This window comes from Haemaphysalis longicornis, unplaced genomic scaffold (assembly GCF_048455015.1).
Source record: "Haemaphysalis longicornis isolate Haplotype H1 unplaced genomic scaffold, Haemaphysalis longicornis Haplotype H1 scaffold_8, whole genome shotgun sequence".
Classification (NCBI taxonomy): Eukaryota; Metazoa; Arthropoda; class Arachnida; order Ixodida; family Ixodidae; genus Haemaphysalis; species Haemaphysalis longicornis.
Window position 1 is genome coordinate 191,018,392 of NW_027526445.1, and position 22,924 is coordinate 191,041,315.

The 22,924-nt window shown below is 52.0% G+C and overlaps 2 protein-coding genes across 2 annotated transcripts in view; both read left to right on the plus strand.

Moving 5' to 3' along the window:
* LOC144149808 (hypoxia-inducible factor 1-alpha-like) overlaps nt 1-22,924 on the plus strand; it is a 235,900-nt gene that overhangs the window by 63,018 nt on the left and 149,958 nt on the right. The gene's annotated exons all lie outside the window — the stretch shown is intronic.
* Nucleotides 5,291-7,590, plus strand: LOC144149131 (uncharacterized). Its single transcript, XM_077680669.1, has one exon. The coding sequence runs from the start codon at nt 5,360-5,362 to the stop codon at nt 7,298-7,300; it is 1,941 nt and encodes a 646-aa protein (XP_077536795.1). The 5' UTR covers nt 5,291-5,359; the 3' UTR covers nt 7,301-7,590.

Here is a 22,924-nt window from a genome sequence, read left to right on the forward strand (position 1 = left end):
AAAAGTGGTTCCCCGGCCGGATTCCGCCTCTCTTCTGTATAACCGGTGTTTGGGGTGCACGCAACCCCTTCCGTCGGGGCCCATTGTTTCAGCATGGAAGGAGGAGTATAAACAGGCGTATATCTTTGGATGGGGATGTAGGGTAGCTCCAGGGGACGCTTGACGGTTGGTTCATCCTTCGGTGTGTCTCGCGGTGCAGCGTTCTTCTCATCCGCCACAGCGCGTCCTTCTACGCGAGCGTTGCAGTGCTCACCGAGTTGACTCAATGGCATTTGCTGCGCCCTCCCCCCGCAGTTGTTTGATGGCCGGATGGCTTAATACCTCAATGACGGAGTCGCACGGAGTATTACGGAGCACCAGTTCCGTCGCTTTGAGGAGAAAAGCGATGGCGCAGTGAATGCGGCTCTCCACTTGGGCCTTCGCGCCGGCTTGCGAATGCCGATTTTCAAGTGCGGCTGAATGCGGATGGACCGTTTAGTATTCATCACTATCTTCAACAACAACAACAGCGACAGCCTACTTAGGTTCACTGCAGGACGAAGGCCTCTCCCATTGACCCCCAACCGCTCCTGTCCAGCGCTGCTTGAGTCCGCAGTTTACCCCCTACCTTCATCGTCACGTCCCTCCGTCGTGTTATTATTGGCCCTCCTCTTCTTCTGGACCCGTCTCTCGGCGGTCCACCGGTTGCCATTTCGTCTCAGTACGTGGCCATCCCAAGTCCAGTTCGTTTCTCTTTACTCGGGTTTACTGCCTGATCCTGGAAGCTCGTGTACTGTCCCCGAGAGTTACTCCTACACGATGATCACAGCACTCAGTGTGTGGAACAGGAGCAAAGCAAGAGCTCTCAGTGGTGTTTGCTGTGGAGGACTCTGGTGTGAGCTAGTGGGTTAGTGGTCTTGAAATAAATCGAACAGCGCGAACGAACGAGACGAAAGACCAGAAAACACGAAAAAGATAGGCGGACGCTGTGTCTCTCGTGTTTTATAATACTTTGTCCCGTTTGTTCGCGCTGTTAGATGTGGTTCAAGTGTTCGGTGAGCCGATGCGCCCGCCTCTTGGGTTGCCCGCGGAATCGGGCCGGAAACCCGAACGCTCGAGACGCTCTCGAGATTCTTTTCCGGGGCTCTCGTCGACAACGTGTCGCATGGGCCAGACAACGTTCGTGGCAGCGCGATACGGACCTTCTCTCGAGTCCGCTGGTCGTTTCCGTAAAGGACCCCCGCGGCCTTTCAAAGCGGCCACGCGGGGAGGTGGGGGGAGGGGCGAACGCGGCAAGGCGCGTGCCCTCAGTGGAGGGCGGGGGGCGGCGGCGATATGAGGCCCTGTGTGTTGTAGCGCGCGCGATTTCGGCGAGGTGACGAAGATGAGATTAGCGTCGCTGCCGCTTGTGCAGCCGGGGAGATTCGGCGACACGGGGGGCGAAAAATAGCCCTCTCGAAGCGACCAATGGCGGGTGACCGGGCCGGGACATGCCACGCGGCCCCTGTGGCAGCTTTTATGCTCCCTGGCTAACGTAAGTGGAGCGAAGGAGGGGATTTCTCTGGAGTGGGTGGGTTCGTTCCGATGAAGCTTATCCGCTGGATAGATTTCTTCGTCGCCGGTTCGACAGATTCGCCTGAGCGGCTCTTTCTCGACTGGCGAGAATCGCGGGCATTGTTTGGGATCTCTTCTATTGCCCCTCCGTAGCGGAGGAGGAGGGTCGCATGCCGCGGTGATAGCTCCGTGCATGAAAGAACTCGAATCCGCAGTGCGCCAGTTTTTCCGCATTTCGAGCTTGCGACTACGCGATAAGCCGCGTGCCACGCGGCCGGATTGTGCTCACTTAGGCACTTTGCTCGACCCGTCATTCATGCGAACCTGCATGAACGACCCCGGCACTTCTCGTGGCTCCTTGAACACGAAGACCCCTCTTGCAGCACTGGTATATACCGTATTTACTCGATTCTAAGCACCCCCTTTTTTCCACAATAGTGATGATACCCAAAGTGAGGGGGGGGGGGGTGCTTAGATTCGAAATATATGAAATGTCCCCCCTGTACGCACACGTACGCACACACATACTTTTCGCGGTGATATCTAGACGAGACAGGCGCAAGAGGTGATTTTTGCAGCACACATTAAAATAGAGGTGGGAACGGACAGTGAATCCACTGCTTACGTCTGATACCCAGTCACTCTCACTACCACTCGAGTGTGTTGCACAGTTTAAGCCGCTACTCTGAGTATTCCCACAGCAGGTCGTCTTATGTTACGTCGACGTGATTTGTAATCTAACATTTCTTGAGGGACTTGACCAGAACGTCAACTTGGACCCGCGTAAACGCGTCTGAAATTCACCTTCAGCATTCGCGGAGACGTTTTCTGTAGCTTTCCCGTCGTGTTGGAACGCAGCAACACACAACACAGCCCAGCCAACCTACTCGGCAGGATAGAGCGCGCGCCCCTGCAGTCTAGCCTGGCCGTTCACGGAAAGCCAGAGAATGCGCCACTCCGATGGCTCAGGCAGAGCGAACGAGCGTGGTTGGCAGCCTGGGCACGAGGCGCTTCCTCGCAGAAAAGTGGGTGCTTGGATTTGCATGCGAACTTTTTTTTTTTTTTTTCCAAATTTCTTTATGAAAGTAGGGAAAGGTGCTTAGAATCGGAGGCTGCTCAGAATCGCGAGAATACGGTATATATACTGATCATAAAGGAAAAATGATTACACATACGTACGTGCTTACGTACGTGCCAAGCACCACACCAGTGCGCACCGCGACCAGACAGGAAAACAAATTCACAATCATCTAACGAGGCTGAAGGAGCACTGACGCACTTGTCTACATTTTTTTTAAAAATAACCTGATATCCTCCTGTAATTTCCCGTACACTTTGATCCCTGTGTTTAGCAATTATCACAGTGTCTTGAAAGACGGGTACACACCAACACGTCGCACAATGCTGAGCGATATGGGAATAGTTGTCTCCTTGCAACGAGCGCTTGGGATCCACGAGTCTCAGGTTTAGGCAGCGGCCTGTTTGTCCGATGTGCACTTTTTGGTAGCACGAAAACGGTATCAAATACACTGCTGCCACGCTGCAAAGCGCGTGTCTGGCCTCACACCGTGCATATGCTTAGCGGCTCCTGATATATCTTCTAGTTTTTCCTTAACATGTAGCATAATCGTTCTTTGCCTTATTTGTCGCGCCTCACGCCGCTTCCGCTGTGGAATCGGCCGTTTTCTTTTAGGTGCGGAGTACCCCAGGACCGCACAATGTCCGTCCACGTCCGTGCGCATAGCACTTACGATAGCAAAAAATCGCACAGGCACCGGCAGGATTCGAGCCTGTGTCTGGTAGATCAGGCGGAGTTAGTGTCAGTCGTCTTACCCATTGGGCTACGACCGTGTGGGCTTACTCCCTCGCTTGTAACGGTGCGGAGTACCTTAGGACCTCCCAATGTCCGTCCGCGTCCATCCGTGCGCGCACCACCATCAAGCGAAACATGTGCAGCTCCCGCTCACGGCGGTCCTTTCAGCAGTGATTACTCTGTAGTTATTCAGTGAAATGTAGACTTCTTTTGCGCAGCTAATATTGGGAGTGAAAACTTGCTTTGTGCACAGTTTCAAGTCTCGCACGTTAGGCGACTAGGTTCCTGAGCCATGCATAGAAATGCATAGGGAGTAAGATTTGACAGCGAATTACACACAAACTATTTAGAATCCTGGAAAGTTCTTTTGGTGTTTTCTTCTGCACGTTTCTTGCTTTATGCCAAATGTCAATTTCCTAAAGTGGTTTTGCTAGGTTCCTGACAGGTCGAAATTTTGAGCGAGAAAGCTGGGTATGATCAAGCTAAATTAGATTTGAGCCGTGAGTTGCAGTTCCATTTAGGGAATAATCAAGGTGCAACTCACGGCTCAAATCGAATGACGGTCGGGGCGCAAATGGGATGTCATTTCGAGTCACCGTACTCGATCCGCACCCTCGCCATCATCCACGGAGTGGAGATGCTGCCATTTTGATTTTTCCATCCCATCACAGTGATAAGGTAGCAATATCGCCGCCATTTCTCGGCTTCTTTACAGGTGCAGCAATGAAAGCATTGATTGATTGATTGATTGATTGATTGATTGTAGGGTTTAACGCGCCGACGCAACGCAGGCGATGAGGCGCGCCGTAGTGGAAGGCTCCGCATTAATTTTGACCACCTGGGTATCTTTAACGTGCGCCGAAATCTCGTACACACGGGCGTTCTTGCTTTTCGCCTTCATCAGAAAAGCGGCCGGGAATCGAACCCGTGACCTCGTGGTCAGCAGCACAACGCGTTAGCCACTGAGCCACCGAGGCGGGTAGTAAAAGCACTCGGTGGCTTCCTTAAAAAAACATCACAAGCAATGCACGCAACGGCACTGTGAACAAATCCCTGATGGCCGTCCTGAGCTGTCAATGACTGAAGCTTCCGCAATTCTTGCGGCACGAAAGAAATATATAAAACGTCAGATGGCTTTAAAGGGACCCTGCAACACTTCCGATAAACGCTTGCACTCTTTCTCCGCATCTGGAAGCACTGCGAAAGCTATGGTTTTCGCCAGCACGGAGTGGCACTAGGCGATTTGCTCGTCGCAGCGGATATACGCCTTCCATTTCTGCTTTGTTTTTGTGGCGCTCTTTTTAAATTGGCTATCGAATGCGTTCATTGCTCCAACTGATGGAAAGCCGACCAATATCCGCTGCACCGCGGTAATGACGTAATGCCAGCGGTCGATGAACGCCAAGACCGGGAAAGGGAGAAAAATCTTTTGATCAAGTTTCTAATGTATCCGATGGACATAGAGAAGTGATTTCAGCTGAGGTATATCTTGCGACTCCCTAATCGAAGTACTGGATGTGTTGGTTGACTACGTCCTGCAAGCATTTAAGGTTTAGAAAAAAAAAATGAAAAGAAGTGTTGCAGGGTCCCTTTAAAAGCAACTGAAACCGTCGCAGTTGGCCGTATACTGCCACATCATTCTGCAAACCATACCACGTGGCAAACTAGTATTTCGTGCCAGTGAAACGAACGCACCGAAAAGAGAAGTCTTGCACAGTGATTAAAAAACGCGAATAGCAGCACGGCTTGGTTGGTGTTGGTTTAGATAACAACCCAGTAACCTTTATGCAGTGATGAAGTGCACTAAGGCCGACCGCATTATCCGCCTCGTGTGTGCCTGATACTGAATGCCCCACGTTTAAGATCCATGAGCTGACATGATGATATGAACCCTCTGCCACTTGTATGATGTTCTAGCTAACTGATCTGGTTAGAAGTAAGAATTGTCATTGGACAAGCACGCCAATGCCACTACAGTGACATTAACCGACGTCGTAAGCTTGGAACACATAAATGCTTTTGGCGATCGGACGGGAGCGCTTTATTATTGTTACTTCTGTCAGTCCAAAACAGCGCAGTGTGTCCGTATACGGCTTCCGAAGAACCATGGTGCATGGCATACGCCACCTTCCCACTGAAGTTTGGTGCATTGTTCTGGAGTACTTGGACGCCGAATCCCTCCTCGCCGTCGAAATGAGCGGCATACTGTCCTGGAGCGTCTTCGCGGAGCGGAGGCTATGTCGGCGCGTCACCCTGAGCCCGCACTCGGACGCCGCTAAACTGACGGCCTTCATTGCCCGTCTTCCCGTGGATCACGTCAGAGTTCTGCACCTCACGAACTGCGTCGTGGCCTGCCCGGTGAAGCTGTTGGAAAGCATCTCCGTCTGCAGACTACTAACAGAGCTGTACTGCGTGAACTGCCGGCTGAACCTGCGTGCGCTTTTCCACGTCATCGTCGAATCGGCGCCCGCTTTGGCGCGACTCGAGTACTCGATCTTCAACGGCAACAATCGAGATGTAGGCTTCGTGACCCGCGGCGACATCGTGATTTCCAACTTGCGCTACATGTACGTCGAAGTCACGGCCAGCGCAAACAACTACGCGCTCCTGGCATCTGTCCTGCGATCCTGCCCACGCCTGGAGGAACTGCACGTCCACGTTGACGGCCCCAACCGACTGGTGCCGATCGACGGCTTCTTCGACGCCATCTCCTCTGGAAGGCACGTTCGTATTTTTACGTACACGAGCAGAGAGACGAACCTACGAATAATGTCCCTGCTGTACGCGATCAGGTGGCTCCAACAGCCGCCGTCCAGTGACAACACCCTCAGTGCTCTGCTTTGCGGCAACGTCACCTATTGGTTGCGCCCTGCGAGTTACTCCAACTGTCTCTACCTCTCGGAAGTCGTCGCGGTGCCCGAACTCTGGCGTCGGAACCTACAACAGGCGGTACTCGGCGTTGCGGTGGACGGTGCCACTCCGGAAGCGCTGGGGCATGCCGCGCATCAGCCGCTCTGGCGTGGCCTGGAGGCCTTGGCCATTATCGTGGTGCCGGCGCACGTCGTCTGGTACACGAGGTCGCCTTATTTCGGCTGTGCGTTCCTTTCGCCACTGCGGGATTTGCTCAGCGCTTGCAGCGTGCTGACCGAGCTCAACGTTAGCTCGGTCCACTTCACCGCAGAAGTAGACTTTTGCCACATTTTGGCTGCCGCGGATATCGTTCGACTGCGCGCCCTGTCGCTCACTCCCTGCGCCGCGCTTTCGCCGGCCTCGGTGCTTCAGTTGGCCGCGTCGTGCCCAAGACTGGAAGAGCTTGACGTGCGGGCTGCCAACCAAATGTGCAATCACTTTTGCGCAATTTGCCGCTCACCTTTCGACGCGATCAACGAGGAGACCGTCCAAGTTCTGCACGAGCAAACTCGGCTGCAGAGTCTGGCCGTGCTCACGTTCAGACTACGCTCGTTGGGTTTTCTGGCCAATTGCAGAGTGGCGCGGTTGAAAGTTTTTTTGATGGGAGGAGAACTGCGAGGCAGCGGTCACCCGTCGCTGGGGCAGCTGCTGGGCGCAAACCCGAACTTGCGTTCGCTAACCATTGTATGTCCCTATTTCGCCATGGAAAAGTGCTGCTCGGAGCTATGCCGGGGACAATTGCGGTCGTTGCAAAGCCTGTGCGTCGTTTCGGGTGTCTGGGAGGCCGACCGTGAGTCCACCGAAAATTCGGTCCTGGAGTTCGCGAGATCCCACCCGTCTTTGGAGGCGCTGCACGCTCACTACGTCGACGGAAGAGGATCGCTCCAGGGAATCACGTGGATTCGAAGGTGGCGGCACAACGATCCCGATGGCCAGCAAGGAGCACTGGAAGATGATGCAGTTCTTTCGGGCGCACCCTGTACGCACGACTGCTGCCTGTGTACTTACATCGGACTAGCGAAACCGCGTAGTCCAATGGACTGAGTAAGATACTGACACCACACGGAAGGTGGGTTTTGACAACGCTTACTTGGCCGAGCTTTTCCTGGGAACAGAGTTCCTGGCATTCTGCAGACATTCCCACTTTCACGGTGCGCTTGCCGCCTCTCTAGCATCGCCATGCCATACCATCGCCATGCATTAACGCAAATAAAATGCGCTGCAACTGGGATTCTTCAGTGCCTATTGCGTTTTATTCTACCTTCTGGTAGCGGTGAACTCCTCCATCAACGGCTATCTGGCGTCAATTGTGTCGACCAGTGCTTCGAACTTATAGTTAACGCTACAAAAGATTCTGGCGTCTCAGCTTGGTTCGGCGCCCGTTTACCCATGATGATGCGAAGTCTTTCTGGGATTGTGCTTAGTAGCTGCAACCTGTTTGGCCGCAACTGCATCAGCGGATGCCATCTGCAACCTGCGCAACTTTTCGACTGCGCAGCGCCACGGGAGGCTATTTTCGGCGGCTTTTCTGTGTTTGCCTCATTCACGGACAAATTGAATTTTCGTTAGTATTGGGAATTTCGTTGCAGCATTTGCCGATTTTGCCGCACTCGCCGAGGTTGACGGGTAGCGATTCGGCATGCAGGTGCCGGGTATGATGAAGTGGCGGGCGACACTGCCGGCCGCGGTCGCGTGGCCATGGAGACGAAATAGAAGTTTGGTTCGTTAAAGAGAGTACTTTGTCCGTTAACGATGATGCCAGTTTAATGACAAACTTTACACAAATAACCGAGATGCTGAGGAAAAGCATCAGAGGAACGAACGGCGACTTCCCGGCGGTTTCTCTGTGACGTCACGGAATACCGTTTGTGCGATTGGCGTCCGCCCGGCTAAGCCACCGCCAAGGAACATGGCTGCGTGGTTGTAGGGGGGCCTTTAATTGATTTGATTGCAGAGTTTAACGCGCCGACGCAACGCAGGCGATGAGGCGCGCCGTAGTGGAGGGCTCCGGATTAATTTTGACCACCTGGGGATCATTAACGTGCGCCGAAATCTCGAACACACGGGGTTTTCGCCTCCGTCAGAAAAGGGGCCGCCGCGGCCGCGAGTCGCACCCGCGTCCTCGTGCTCACGGGTTAGTTCCGTTTGATCGCATCACTGAAATGATAACGCGCAGTTAACACACTGATAGGTGTCACTGTGTGTTTTAACAGCGGAGGTCGGTCCGGGTTAGGCATATACTTGTCAGTAATCGAATATAGTTGCGAGTTTACGCCGGTCTTTCTTTTTTTCACCGCCCCCTCCTTGTGGGTAGTTGTTAATTAGATGAGCATCACGTAAATGAGATGGGCGAGCCTTCGCGGATATGCCCTGCCTCGAGAGAAAGAGAGTGAAATTCATTTGCTCTTATGGCTAAGACCTTCTCATTCCAGGGGTACACTGGATTTTCTCATTGGTGGGTCCTCTAGGGGTCTTGCCGGGAAGGCGGGGAGCATATATGGTCTTCTGGACAAAGCATGCCGACGATAGCTGCCAATTAACGGTTCTTTCCGAAGAAAGTCGTTTCCGCGGGCGCGCCTTCCCGACACCTCGTCCCGTGGCAGTTGGTGGAGCCGTCTGAGGGAGAACATTGATCCGCTTAGCCCGACTGGATAGCCGTCAATTTTAAGCAAAGTGCAGTATTGGGCGAGTTGGTTATCCATCATTACTAAACAGCGCAACAAAAACACGGACTATAGTGAGGTACACAGGACGAGCGCTGACTTCCAACTGATCTTTTATTGAAAAAACACATATTTATACCCCACACACCTACACACACGTGCCATAAATGCACACAACAAAACAAGCGATTCATCATAGCGGTGCTATGACGCGCCACACACGCTCTCAAAATTCCCATTAAGAACACACGCACTTGAAATGATAATAAGCCCTCTCAAGCCACTACACACGTGTTGCGCCCCCAGATTACTTTCTATGTTGCGTTCCTTCACCCTTGTAAAAAATCAAGTTCCTTGGCTGGCAGAGCAACCGAAGGTACGATGACGCAATTTTCCCCCAGCCTAGCAATTTTCGCTGCCTCCACTATCTCCCTTGTCATCTGGACACTATGGCGCTGAATGACTTCGCATTTGTCGAACATGGGAATGCACTTTCCGGTGGTGCCTTTGCAATCTCGGCAGTGAATGCCTAACTGCCCTTTGACACTTGTTCGTACGTTGTTGCTATGCTCCCGGAGCCTTGTATTGAGACACCTTCCCGTCTGGCCAACGTACTTTTTTCCGCATGGCAAAGGAACCTCATAGATTACCGACTTTGCGCATGGGACGAACTTCGTTTTGTGCTCAATGGAGCGTTTGTGGGAATCCTTTCTCGGGAGGTACGTCTTTTTGCAAAGGGCCCCCAGTTTGCGAGGTGCGGAAAAAACCACTTGTACGTCAGCGGCATTCCCTATTTTTTTCAGCCTATGGGATATATGTATGTATGGAATCACTGCAACCTTCCTTTTTTCTTTTTCCTTTTCTACCACAACCGTGGCCTCGCCCTCGCTCCGGCGGCGGTTCTTCTTCAGCTCCCTCCGAACCTGCCCCGCCACAGACGTCACCACGTCATGTGGATAGCCAGAGCGATGCAGGCGCGCTTCTTGTACATGGATGCTATCCTGCATCCTGTGGGGGCACGATCTTCTTAGTGCATTAGTAAGGCACATCTTCACTATCGCCCTTTTCACCAGCTTGGAGTGACCCGATGAGAAAGGAAGTAGTGGCTTATTACTGCGGGGCTCATACTGCCAGCAAACGTGGTTCTCAAAAAATTGCAGGCGCAGGTCAAGGAACCTCAAAACGTTATTCTCTGGTACTTCATGCGTCAACGTCAACGGGTGAAAGCATTTCTGGAACACACCTAACACTTCCAGCACCTGCTCGCCACCGGTTGCACCCAAGCAGTCTAGGAACACTAAAAAATCATCTACGTAGCGAACAACCTTGAGAACACCCATATCCCCCAATTCACTGGCCACTTTTCGTCCAAGGCATGCCAAATACAGGTCGCTGAGAACTGGGGCTATACGAGAGCCTATACACACACCATTAGTTTGTAGGTACACATTGCCATCCCACTTCGCAAACGTAAAAACTAAATACATAGACAACAGGCTAAGAAAACCTCTGGCTGACACTCCTACTTCGTTTTGAAATGCTACCACTCCATAGTTATCAATTCCTTCTGCAACACAGGTCATCAACCCTTCATGTGGCAAGGAGTAATATAGGTCCTTAATGTCTATTGAGAAGGCTGAAACCCCTGTGGTGCTGCCAGTTGCTAGGAAAGTAATTACATCTTCAGAGTTCCTGATCAAGAAAGGGTCGTCTAACATCAACAGCCCTAGCCCTTTTTGAAGGTACATGGACAAACACTTCTGCCAAGTTCCATGTTCAGAAATGATTACCCTTAGCGGACAATCAAGTTTGTGCGTTTTGGCCGCGAAAAACAACTCAAGGGAGCACGAGGCACTCTTTTCAATGTTCTGCGCTAGAACCGTTAAGTTTAAATCAGTGCAAAGTTTTTTTGCCGCCGATTTTACCTTGTTCAGTGAAACGTTATCGTGACGGCTGAAGGCTCCGGTGACAGCCTCAATGGCCTTTCGCTTGAAGCTTTCTTCACCATGAACCCTCCTTTCTTGTCTACATGCAGCAAACATAGGTTCTCCTCCTTGAAGAATCGTTCTACACGCTTGAGTGGCAAACCGCTGGGCCTGGATTGAGCCTTTCGTAGAACGTCAACACCAGCCGACACACACTGGTCTGATTGGGGATCCGGAGCGCGCTTGGAGACCTGTCTCACCAAGGACAATAGTTCAGGAGGCGACAACCTCGGTTCGACGGCGAACTTTGGTCCCAAGTTGAGCGTTTCGCACACATCGGTGGGCAATTGAAGACCACCTTCCGTACGGACGAAGATCCCCTGCTCCTTCCTTCGGTGTCGCCTGTTCGCCTTCAGCTGAGTTAAAGCCGGTTTCCAAAGGGATTCCACCGTGATAAGAATTGCTTTTTACGCGAAGTAATGTTCTCATGTACGTGCCAGCCGTGCCACCACTGCTCTTAGTTGTTTGGAAAGGACTTGCCTTTATACTTTTTATTAACACAATTTGTTATGGTAGAAATGCTTTTGCAACGGGCGTCAAAAGGGCTGGGGGCAACGCCGAAAAATGAATGCATAACAGCCTGCCGTAGTTCGCACATTGCGGGTATTCGTTTTGTGCTGCCGTAATTGTTCGGGCCGTGAATGCCGCGTGACTGCGGCTCCATGTCGCTCATTAGGGTCGAGTGCAGCTGAGCACTTTGTTGTGCACCACCAGGTCAAGTATCGGGACGGGAGTCGGGAAATCATTTCAGCCAACAACCCCGGGGACAATTTCGCAAGTTCATGCGCTGTGCACGCGGTGCACGCGTGACGTGGGGCAAGAGCCCGCTGACAAGGGTCCCTCGTCAGGCCTCTTCGCGGAAACCGCACTGAACGCCCTCGATCGGATCGGGTTCGTTTCAAACCGTATCTTCTCCCCATCTCGTCTGCAGGCGACCCGGCGGCCATCAGGGCGTTTTGGGCGGGAAAGCGGGTGCGCTGTGGTGCGGTGGTGTGACTATCGGCCATGCGTCTGACCTGCGGGCGAGGGGGCCGGACCCTTGGAGGGCGAGCCCTGGCGAGGGGAGGGAGCGGTCGGCTCTCGAGACGGGGCGGGAATCTCGCGCGTGGGGCGCGAAAGATGACGCTGCAGCCTGGACGAAACGAAAAGAAATGACGCAATTATCAGTTCTTGCAGCGGTGTATACTGTCTCGCATGTTGCTGCTGCAATCGCCCGGGTTCGTGTTTGGCGTTGATTAATGGGTTTTCTCTCTCTCTCTCTCTCTCTCTCTCTCTCTCTCTCTCTCTCTCTCTCTCTCTCTCTCTCTCTCTCTCTCTCTCTCTCTCTCTCTCTCTCTCGGGGGAGGGGGAAGGGGGGGGGGGGGGGGCGCTGAGCGGCTGACCCTCCTGGGTGCTTTCCGAGACTCCAGCACGGCCATATTTGAGACTTAATTCTGAAGTGTCTAGTGGCTTCAGCTGGAACAGCTGGAAGCGGGTTTTGTCGGAAGCCACAACAATATCGTCCACTTACCGAAGAGAAGGGGGGAAGAGGGCCATCCAACCGTTGTCCGCCAAGGGTCATCTCCGCATCCGTCCACTCGCATCGCGTGTGACGTGCGCCGAGGACCATTTTATCTTAAAAGCGCTCCTGTGTATACCTCTCAGCGTCGCCCGTGAGGAACGTGCTCGTCTGGCCAGTCTCGACGCATTGTCCGAAGCGCGTAATAGGATGTGTTTGGACGCTGGAGAGCGAGCCTCAGCACGGAGGGGCACTCGGCTTTCCACGCGAGCGCGTGCGGTTAATCGCCTCCTCGGCTCTTGCTTGTTGGCCGTGCCAGCTTTTCCGGACGCGATTTAGCCGGCCAGTTGTAGTCACTAGATAAACTAGTGGTTCGCCTGCTTTACGCTCCATGCCGGAATGCCGTAGGGAAAAACGTCGAAAGAGCACGAGAGGCGAGCTTAAGGATGAGTAACACCGCCCTCCTCCCGTACTCCCACGCTGTGGCCAGACTGTTACTTTTCACCAACATAACTGCGTATCGTTAGCTTTAACGTTATGTAAACGTAGTTTGACTTGATGACAAAGATGTGTCCGTCTTCGCCCGTGAATGATCCGAGCGAGCGCGGAATCCCTTGGCGGTGCTGCGCTATGAAGCGAAAGCAGTATACTGAAGCGCTGTTGTCATCGTCAGAAAGTCGCCGAAATAGGACACTTGTAAGCTCCCACCCCCCCGGGGAAGCTTAGCCGTTAGCTCTTTCACCGGACGTGGCTACTACTGCTGTTCAGGCATAGTTTAGGAATCGACTGATTTGATATTGCGTCCGAATAACGCATTTTTAGCTCAACTAATACTTAATTTCGTTATTGTTCATTTTGAAGACCACTCTTATTCACACACACACACGCACAGAGAGAGAGAGAGAGAGAGAGAGAGAGAGAGAGAGAGAGAGAGAGAGAGAGAGAGAGAGAGAGAGAGAGAGAGAGAGAGAGAGAGAGAGAGAGACGTCGTTATTACTGAAGCGGTGTGTGTGTGTGTGTGTGTATCCGTGTCTCCGTGCGTATGTTAGTGAGTGAGTGAGGGAGAGAGGGGGAGTGTGAGAATTCATGTTTTGTAGACGTATATCTGCTCCTTATTTTGTTGGATGAATGACTCGCTGACATCCGCCATGGGGAGGGAGGTGACGATGCGAATTACGCGGCGTACGTAAGCGAGTGCGAACAGAACTTTTTTTACTTGGAGCGGTAAAAATATTTTACGCTAGCGAGCTTACTAATGTCGCATCGGCGGAGTCCGAAGCACGCGGTGTTTCGTCAACGCATGCATGCACTAAACTGACGCGTGGCCGTCAGGCGACGGAGGAAATGAAGTCTGGTGTGAGCGAACACATGCCGCGTGTGTACTTTCCTCTTCGTCTGTATAAATACGCTTTCCCTGCGCGCGTGTGCGAGAACGGAGGGCGCCGTTATTCTTTTAGTCGCGACGAAATCTGTAATCAACGAAGCTTACTGTTGACCTGGTGGGCGCCGAACGCTGGAAAAGCTTTTATCGCGCGCGACGTATATACACAAGAGAGGAGGCGACGGCGGCACAAAGCTCGTTGTCCCGTTGTCTCCTCTCTTGAGTACGTCTCTTCTTTACACTGAAAAGTTTTCTAGAGAAAACTTTGCACCATGTTTCTGTGCAATGGCGCACCTATGCATGGCGGCGAAGCGCGCGCATTGCGACGTCGCGATTCAAATAAATGCAGGACCCTTCCCCCCCCCCCTTTTTTTTTCTCGTAATGGTTGTGTTTAAAAAATCTAAAAGAATTCGTCACTTCACAATAGAACTCCAGGAAGGTTAACTTGTTCATGCGGAAAGCTAAAAGGCTCCGATCCGGGTTGTGCGGAATAACACGAATGCATTTACTTTCAGAAGCTGGCACCATTATCATGTTTGGGTCAGATTTAATGCCGGAAAGGAGTGAAGTGTGTTGCCTTTTGCGTATAGCTGCACTGAGCACATTGAAAAGTGCTCCTGCATCGCTTTACGGCCAATTTATGACGGCGTCGGCGATTCCCTGACACAACAGCAGGGATTAGCACGCATACCACATATTGATGCGTACGCATTCTTTCGCGAGCCGACGCGATGAAAACCCGTATATCACGTAAAACTCCCCGTCATATTTTCGTTGCACAAGCAAACGCTTTGATGAAAGGAGGGCCTTTAAACCCTCATATTTTTAACGTACGTCTATTGATCTAAACAAAAATCAAAGTCCCTTTATTGAGAGAAATATTGGTAAAACGCTAAGATTCCTTCCATTTAACCTGAGTGAAAGTCCAAACTCCAAATTACTTCGACCGCGTCGGAATGACGCAGTACGTCGGTTTCATGACGGTTCTTTCTGGAGGCGTTCATTCTGCAGCTTTCTTGCAATGCGTTTTGGCGTAACGATGGACGGCGCCAGCGATGCGCAGAAAGCTTCGCTTTAAAAAAAATGGGGGTCTCTTGCTGATGCATTAGACCTCGTTGGGGTAGCAAGAAGCAATGATGCATGGTAAGTATGGGTTGGAAATCGCGAGGAAAATATAGCGTGTTGTGATGTAAAGGCAGTCGGGTAATCAAGTGCAAAATACTCACCTGCATTTAACAGCCGCATATCAGAGCGCCTATGTTGCTCCTAGTTTAAATGCGTTTCCGAAAAAATCATTTCTGTGAAGGTGAGCTTAAAAGGTTCGGTGTATGCATGGCCCACCTCACGCATACATGGAGTCTTTTTGAGTTATTCAATAAGGGGCGCTGGTGCCTTCATATTTTCACATTGGAGTGCTTATCTTGTCGCTAGGAAAAGGTCTTCCCTGCTGTGTATTTGTGTGTGGCAGTTGCTGTCGTTGAATTACCTTTATTGGAGCCGAAAAAAATCAAATAAAAAGAAAGAAAGGGGGTAGGCGAGGTGATTTCAAAGGGGCCCAGTGTAAAGCAGAGCGGACTGAAATAATGTTTACGCATTATCCGACAATTCCCACATTGCAGTCTCGGTACTTTTTTTTTTTTTTTTTGAGGTGTCAGCGCTTGGATTGCGGTCTTCTGCGATGCTCGGGTTTTTCCTTCCATTCCGCGCGCTGGTGTAGGCGGAAGAGTTGGCTCGCAGTTGCGCCACTGTGGGCGATGGTGCTACGTGTATGGTAATGAAGGCGCATAAATTCTAAGAATTGTCTGGTAATTGCGTAAGCATTTTCACGCGGCTTCTTCGCTTCACCAACTGTACGTTTTTTTTTTGTTTTGTTTTGTTCTGGCATTGGAAGAACACGTGAACCGAACGTGAGGACCCACGTGAACCCAACACGCGAGGACGCTATACTATATAGACCTTTGCGATGTCATGAGTTGGTTTTCAGTGTTTTCGATTAATCGCTCTGGGGTTATCGGTTAGGCAGACGTTTGCGATTTCGTTTCTTCATTTTCAGTTATTTATACTTTAATTTTTTTTATATACTGTCATACAAGCGATGATTGCGAGACATGACTGCCAAATGCACGATTTAGGATTCCCTTCGGTTCTTTGGTTGGATGTTTTTTGTGTCGTTTCCGTTTTGTTCCAATAATTATCTACATTTACAATCGTACAGCGTGTAAAGGTCTTCTCTTGACTTTGCCAATTACGCATTTTAGTGTAGACACAAAGCCTTACAGTGTTCGCGTCGGGGTACTGGGAAAACAATGACTTCGCATTAAACAGTGGCGCGGAGTAATACCTTTTTCGGGATGAATGCGTGACAGAGATCAGTGCACGCTCGGATAGCTAAACGACGATTATCGGTGCAGGAATTGGTGAATTGGTGTGAGCAAGGAGTTTCCAAAGAAGTGCGTTCCGCCCTTTATTTCGCTCTGCTTAATTATTTCCTCGCAGTAATCGTTTTGCGTACAGACGAACAAACCAGCGGTGCGTACAGCATTCAGACAAAGAATTGTCGGCACGCTTGGCCAGGCCGTCGTAGGCAAGAAACACGCAGATACTGTTGTTATCCCACGGGCAGGATAATCAACGAGTGGGTGGTTGGACGAGGTATACGCGTGAATTAACTCGATAATTCTGCCTTGGCCGCGGCACGTAGGGGCGCTTTTCCTTGTTTTCTCGAAATGCACGAAACCTGCTCGCTAAGGCTCCTTGTTTTGTGACCTCCGCCGTGGACCCCGTTCTGACAGCGAAGCACCGAGACGGGGTTAACGGCGATAGCGGAGCGCGCGCGGTTGGGCCTGCCCTTGTCAAGCGAACGTAAACACAGCCGGCGCTCGTGGCATATGCGTAGCGCACGTGCCGGCAAGGTTAATTCCTCCCCAGACGAAGCAGCGCGGCGGCGGCCAGCCAGGCAGTCTTTGCGCCGCGCCGGAATACTGACGTCACGGCTGGGCGCTTAATTTGCATGGCGTGTAAACACGCTGCGTATCGCGTGCCACGTGCGGTTTGGGGATGTGGTGCTCTGCCCAGCGCCGCTTACACGTGACTTGCTGGTGCCTCTACTTTAATCGTTTCCTTTGCAGCAGCAGTCAAATGGAAAGCCCGCGCACTCTCTCTCTCTCTCTTCCTTTTACGTCTCTGTTTATATCTCCCTAACGTGGCGTTCACACCGTTCTTAGTTAGTGAGGCGAGACACCTACCGACGCGGCCTTGAAACGTATACTTGCGGAGCGCTCGACTCCGTTGGGAATTTTGTTGCCGGAAGGATTGCTGAGCAAAGCTCGGCGGGGATTTGTTGTATCGGTCGAAATGCGGGTGGATTAGGTGTAGCTTGCATTATTGTAGAAAGTCTGTGAACCCGACATAAAGGCCTAAGATTGAACTAGCTATGCAGACCTGCAGCTGCTGAAGGGTTTGGTCGCGGTATGATGCCCTCCGGGGCTGTATCTCGGGCGAACACGGAAGGGCAACAACGTGGGAGACGTTAGAGGGGGGTTCGCACTGTAGAGGACATGCAGTATAGGTCATTTGCCAACTGGAAAGTGCCTCCTGAATGAGGAAGTGAAACCCTGTGAATGCTTTTTGAGTTGAGTTGGCTGGCGAACAGTTTCTTACATCAACCCGCTATTATACGCTTCTTACATTCTTCCGCGCTCCGGATGAAATCTGTTGTTATGACGCAGGTGTGAAATGTAAGGGGAGAAGTGCCAAGAACAAGTTTGCTGTATCCGGGTCGTCGTTGTACCCGAGCTTTACTACTACTAGAGGTATCTTGGCTTGCTTTGCTGACAGGCCGACGGGTCTGCAACTTGTTAAATAATGTAATGTCTGAAGTCTATGATGCAGCCTTGAAGTAATCTAGAGCAACATTGACCACTGGTATACCCGAATTTTATAACCACGGGGCACTTTTTTGGATAGCTTCGCTTCATGCTGCTGCGACGTTGTCGTTGAAATCTTTGCATCTCGTATGCTGACGTCTCCAAATACGAAGTGGCTTCACCGGCTTCGACCCTCGCGTTCGGCCGTGGCGGCGCCCGCGGGCGCTGCTTCAACGCGCACGCGCGCTCGGCTTGACCCGTCGGTGAGAGCGTTGTTGAATCGGAAGGCTAGCGGTCATCGCGGAGGGCGGCCTGAGTTCGCGCAAGGGCGCGCCATAGCGAGGATACTTCCGCGCCGATGGCAAGATTGAAGATGCGCGCTGTCGAAAGGGGAGTGCATGCGCGCGGAATACACCGAGCAGCCGCCCTTCGGCTTCCTCTCCTCTCTCGGGGGCCAACCACGTGTTCTGCGCCGGCTGCTCGGCCGACTATTCTGGGTTCACACGTGTCGCTTCTGTCCTCGGGCCGAGCCCGGGCGCATTAGTCACCCGGCGTGCGCGTGTTCCGGGCCCACCGTTTGCGTCACTGGTGAATGTGTGTGTGTGTGTGTGCATGGCCGTACGTCATGCCGTTGCGGGTGCGCGCATGGAGGGAGGAACCGCCGCTGCTCCTAGCGACGAGGTCTTGGTGCACGCCAGAATCAGGGGAAAGAAAAGCTCGGCGGAGGGTGGATCGGTGCCAGAGAGCGATCCGTCTTGGTTTTTCACGGGGCTACGGAAACAAGTCTTTTCTTCTTCGTACTTTTTTGAAAGAGTCTTCCTTTCCCGACATCAAGCTTTACTGGTCTTCCTTGTTCCATCCAAACACGGAAATTTGGTCTCTCTGTCCGTCCGTCTGTCTGTCTGTCTCCCTGCCTGTCTGTCTTTCACTAGATACAACCGCCCCCGCCCCCACACACAGAAAAAAAAAACAAGGTAACCAAATGCTTGCGAAGTATATTTAGGCAGGACCGTTCTGATCTACCAAAACAGCTGTCATGGCTCGTGCATGTCCACATTGCTGAGCGCGAAGGAAACGTCGGGCATAGTTCAGGCAAAATGTTGGTACGTATACCCAAGAGGGCCAGACTTTTTCTAGTGGAGCGTAGGCGTATTGGTTTTTACAGTTGCAAGTGAAAAAAAAAAAAAAAAGCAGGCCATCTCCACTAACCTGAAACCTGGGGAGGGGCGAAGCATGCAGTGTATAAATAAGTGTATGATGCGGTTTCGATAATGCGGTTTGAATGTATGATGCAGTTTCGAAGTTATGAAATGTAACCCGCCGCGGTGACTCAGTGTTACGGTAAGGCGTTGTGCTGCTGAGCACGTGGACGCGGGTTCGATTCCCGGCCGCGGTGGCCACTTTTCTGACGGAGGCGGAAAGCAAAAACGCCCGTGTGTACGAGATTTCGGCGCACGTTAATATCCCCAGGTGGTCAAAATTAATCCGGAGCCCTCAACTACGGCGCGCCTCATCGCCTGCGTTGCGTCGGCGCGTTAAACCCTACAGTCAATCAATATGATGAAGTGTACAATGCGGTTTCGATGCTGAGCGCGCGGGGTCTTAGGCCTTGGCGCCTTGGCATTTTTGTCGACGGAGATGAAGCCGCTGGGGTAGAGGTAAAAGTCTGGTGATTTTGAAGCACGAAGCGTTCTGGCGCGAGGCGTTGCAAAACGAGTGCCCGGGTGTGTCCTTTTAGTATGCATTTTTGCCCACGGAGATGAGCGTTCTAGGGCGAGGCGTTGGAAAACGTCCTGGTGTTAGTACCATGACCACATGAAACGACGACGACGACGACAGGACTAGCCGGCAGGGCGAGCCCCTAAGGGGCTTGGCCTCTAAAGACGCGAGCCGAGGATGGTGCCTAAAAGAGGCGAGGTGAAAGCTAACAATGAAACAAAAGATATCTGCTCGAGGTGCCCCGTGCACAGCAGAAACAAAAGGGCCCGGCAGTTGGCGCGCGAGATGTTCGAACGCGGGAAGATTGAATTGAGCAAACCCGCATTGCATTCATCATATGGGTTAGTGGAAGAGGGTGAGGAGCGGGAAGGGGAAGGGCCGACTAGAGACGATTGTCTTTCGACGATGCATTTGCGACAAACCGGGCACATAGGCGGCCAATTTTTATTGGCGCGAAGAGGAAAACTGAAAGTAGCGCTGGGGATTATCGGAGGTCGGTTAGTTGCCTCACTAGCTCCGACCTGACTTCAAACACAAATCAACTTTGCCGGCATTTTACGGCGGCGGAGTGTTCATACCTCGGCTACCTCGGCGTTCGAAACGGGGGGCCTGCATGCAGTGTACAGCGCGTCTTGTAGCCCATCATTTGCACCCGAAATACGAAGTGCAACAATACCAGTGTCTTTTCTCAAAGCGTGGATGCTTATTTTGGCGCTGTGATGAATTAACGAGCTCTTTCTCTTTCTTTTTTCTTTTTGTCAACTGGGCGTGAGTTTAATGCAAAGTTATCAGCTGGTTTGGGCGGTTGGCGATAGGCCACGCCTATATAACGCTAGCTCGTTGGCGCTGACGTTTTCGTTCGTTCGAAACGAGGTTATCAGTTCTAGGAGAATTGCCTGAATTGCTCGAGGGGGTTAAGGAAGCGCACGTGAACGCAGCTGAACAAACCTTAGAAACTTTCACGTACCCTCGCCATGCGCACCTTTCTCTGGAGAGATTAACTTCGCAGCGCTTGGGGCCAGAACAGCGTCTTATCACCTGATGCCGCGCTTCCTCGCTCGATCTCCCGTATACGCAATGGAGGGGACCCTGAAGCTGCTGCACAATTCCGAAAAAAAAAAAAAAGAGATGCAGGAGGTGAGGAGAGTTTCAAAAACACACGGAGCCCTGGGGCTGTCGGAGAATCCCAAAACAAACTCTACGGGGGAGAGGGGACGCGTGTCAAAATGTTTTGAAGCGAAAGTTTTCCGTGACGACGACTAGCGTTTATAATTGTGCGTGCGCGTGCGTGTCAGCGCCGGACGCACCCTTCGCGTCACGGTCCCCCTTCTCCCCAAAATGGCGCTCGCCGACGCAATGGCCGCCCTCGTCATCATGCGCAGTCATGCGCACTCTGGCAGCGTGCGCCATCTTGCGCACGAGGAAGGTCCGATATGAGCGCGTCCCCGGGAGCCTTACTTCGCCATTCGGTTACTTGGAAAGGCGCGTGATTTCGTCTGTGTGTCCGTGTGTGCGTGCCGTGTGCTGTAGGCCAAAAGGAAGCGTGCACGTATTCGGGCCGACATTCTTGCACCAAGTATTTAGGCCACTTTCAGAGCGAAAGCACCTTCAAGCACACCGGTATCGGTAAAAATTTGTGCAGTCTTATTCATAAACCCTCTTCCGCGAAGCTTCCGGTATTTTCTGATTTATAACTTCCTTGCGCCGAGGTCGATGCGCAGCACTTGTGGACGACCAGCGCATTGGTATGCCCAGCATTAGGCCTAACGCCACGTTTTGATGTCTAACGTCGTCAACAGGCACCGCGCGGCTCGACGCACAATAAGAGAGAGCCAAAGTATTTGTTGCCCCACGGGTTAATTCAATAAAAAGTATAGGACGTTGATTGGCATGTCACAAAGGTGAACTTTAACGTTACGTAACGTTAAGCCTAATCATAGAAAATTAGGCCTAACGTCGTTAACCGGTACCCAAGGGGAAAAGTACTTATTGTACGTCGGCCCGCAGCCCTTATCGATTCGCGTAAAGCCTCCATGTGAAACTCAAGGCCGAAGTGGGCGCAAATCTGACATTTTCCAAAAGGGTACCATGTTGGGCTAGTTGGTGGTGAGAAGGAGGGAACAGCGCACCTTTTGTGGTGTGTGTTTCTGTCCGTCCTTCGTCAATATCTGCGCCGTTCCCTCCTTCGAATCTGACATTTGCCGATTTAATTTTAGAGATGGACAAAATATTTTTCGTTCTTCTCCTAGTCAATGTACATGCATCAGCTGCCAAATACAGAACAAATTCTTTGGACGCATGCCCTCGATTTCAATACAGGAGACAGGTTCTGGTTGACACCCATTCCCGCTAACTTAATGCCAAACTCTTCGAATGATCCTCTCCATCCGCCATACACACGCAAATTAGCAAAAGCAGTGGGAGACACTCCCCGGAATGTTGTATTCCAACCCACTATTTTTCTCTTGCAGATTCCCACTGATGCCAGCCGTGCACCATAGCTTTTTGTTACCCCAACGGGGGTTTGATGCAGATACTCCCGGTTTTCCTTTTGTCGTTTCAGTAAGCGTTACAAAATTCTATAGCTAAGTGAACAGTGATAGTCGATTGAAGTTGAAGGGCCCTGCTTTCCACTTACACAGTGAACATCCGGGTATCTTCAGGTGCCGCAGCAACCGTTATCGACTAATAGGCTCTTTTATTTGCAGTCCGGAATAGCCGGCTGTCCAGGAGAGAAAGAGAGAGAGAGAGAGAGAGAGAGAGAGAGAGAGAGAGAGAGAGAGAGAGAGAGAGAGAGAGAGGGGGGGAGAGGGAGGGAGGGAGGGAGGGAGGGGGGGGGGGGGAGGGAGGGGGGAATTTGAGGTTACTTAATGGCGTTGCATCCATCCGCCGGCAGTTTTATGTGCGATTCATTCACCGGCGGTCAGAACAAATAACGACGCTATGTAATTAATTTTCCAGAATAATTTGGCCGTGATTGCGATTTTATTTTCACCTTTTCGCCGTGAGGAAGCACGGAGTGTAATTAGCGAAACGTCGGTGCCAAATCTTTGGCGTGGACGAGACGGTGTTGACGCCGACCGCACTAATTGAACACGCCTACCGCACAGCTGTACACACACGCGTGACGTCGGTGCCTGCGCGAAAAAAGGCCTTTCGCCGGTTCCGTCTTCTTCATGCCCAGTTGACGCGTGACGTCACCCGTTCGTGGGGCCTTTCGTTTTATCCCTCGAGGAAGCTTCTCCTTCCAAGCCGGCAGGGGGGCTGCGAGTTGCGGGCGGGCTCTCTGCCCGGCCGTTTCGTAATTCGCGCTTCGATGCACGCTACCGCCTTATCCGCTTTTTCTTCGTCCGTTGTTGTTCATCTTTTTGTGCTTGTTCTGTCTTGTTGACGCGCGCCCGGTGTTGTCTGAGCGGCGGCGCCGTGACAGCCACTCAAGTGAATGAGATAGGTTGCACAAACCGAGACCACGTGACCGCCAGAGCCTGTGAGGTGCGCGATGCTCGCTGCCCGGATGGGCCCGCCGAGTTGGCAACAGGCTTGAGTTCGCTCAGC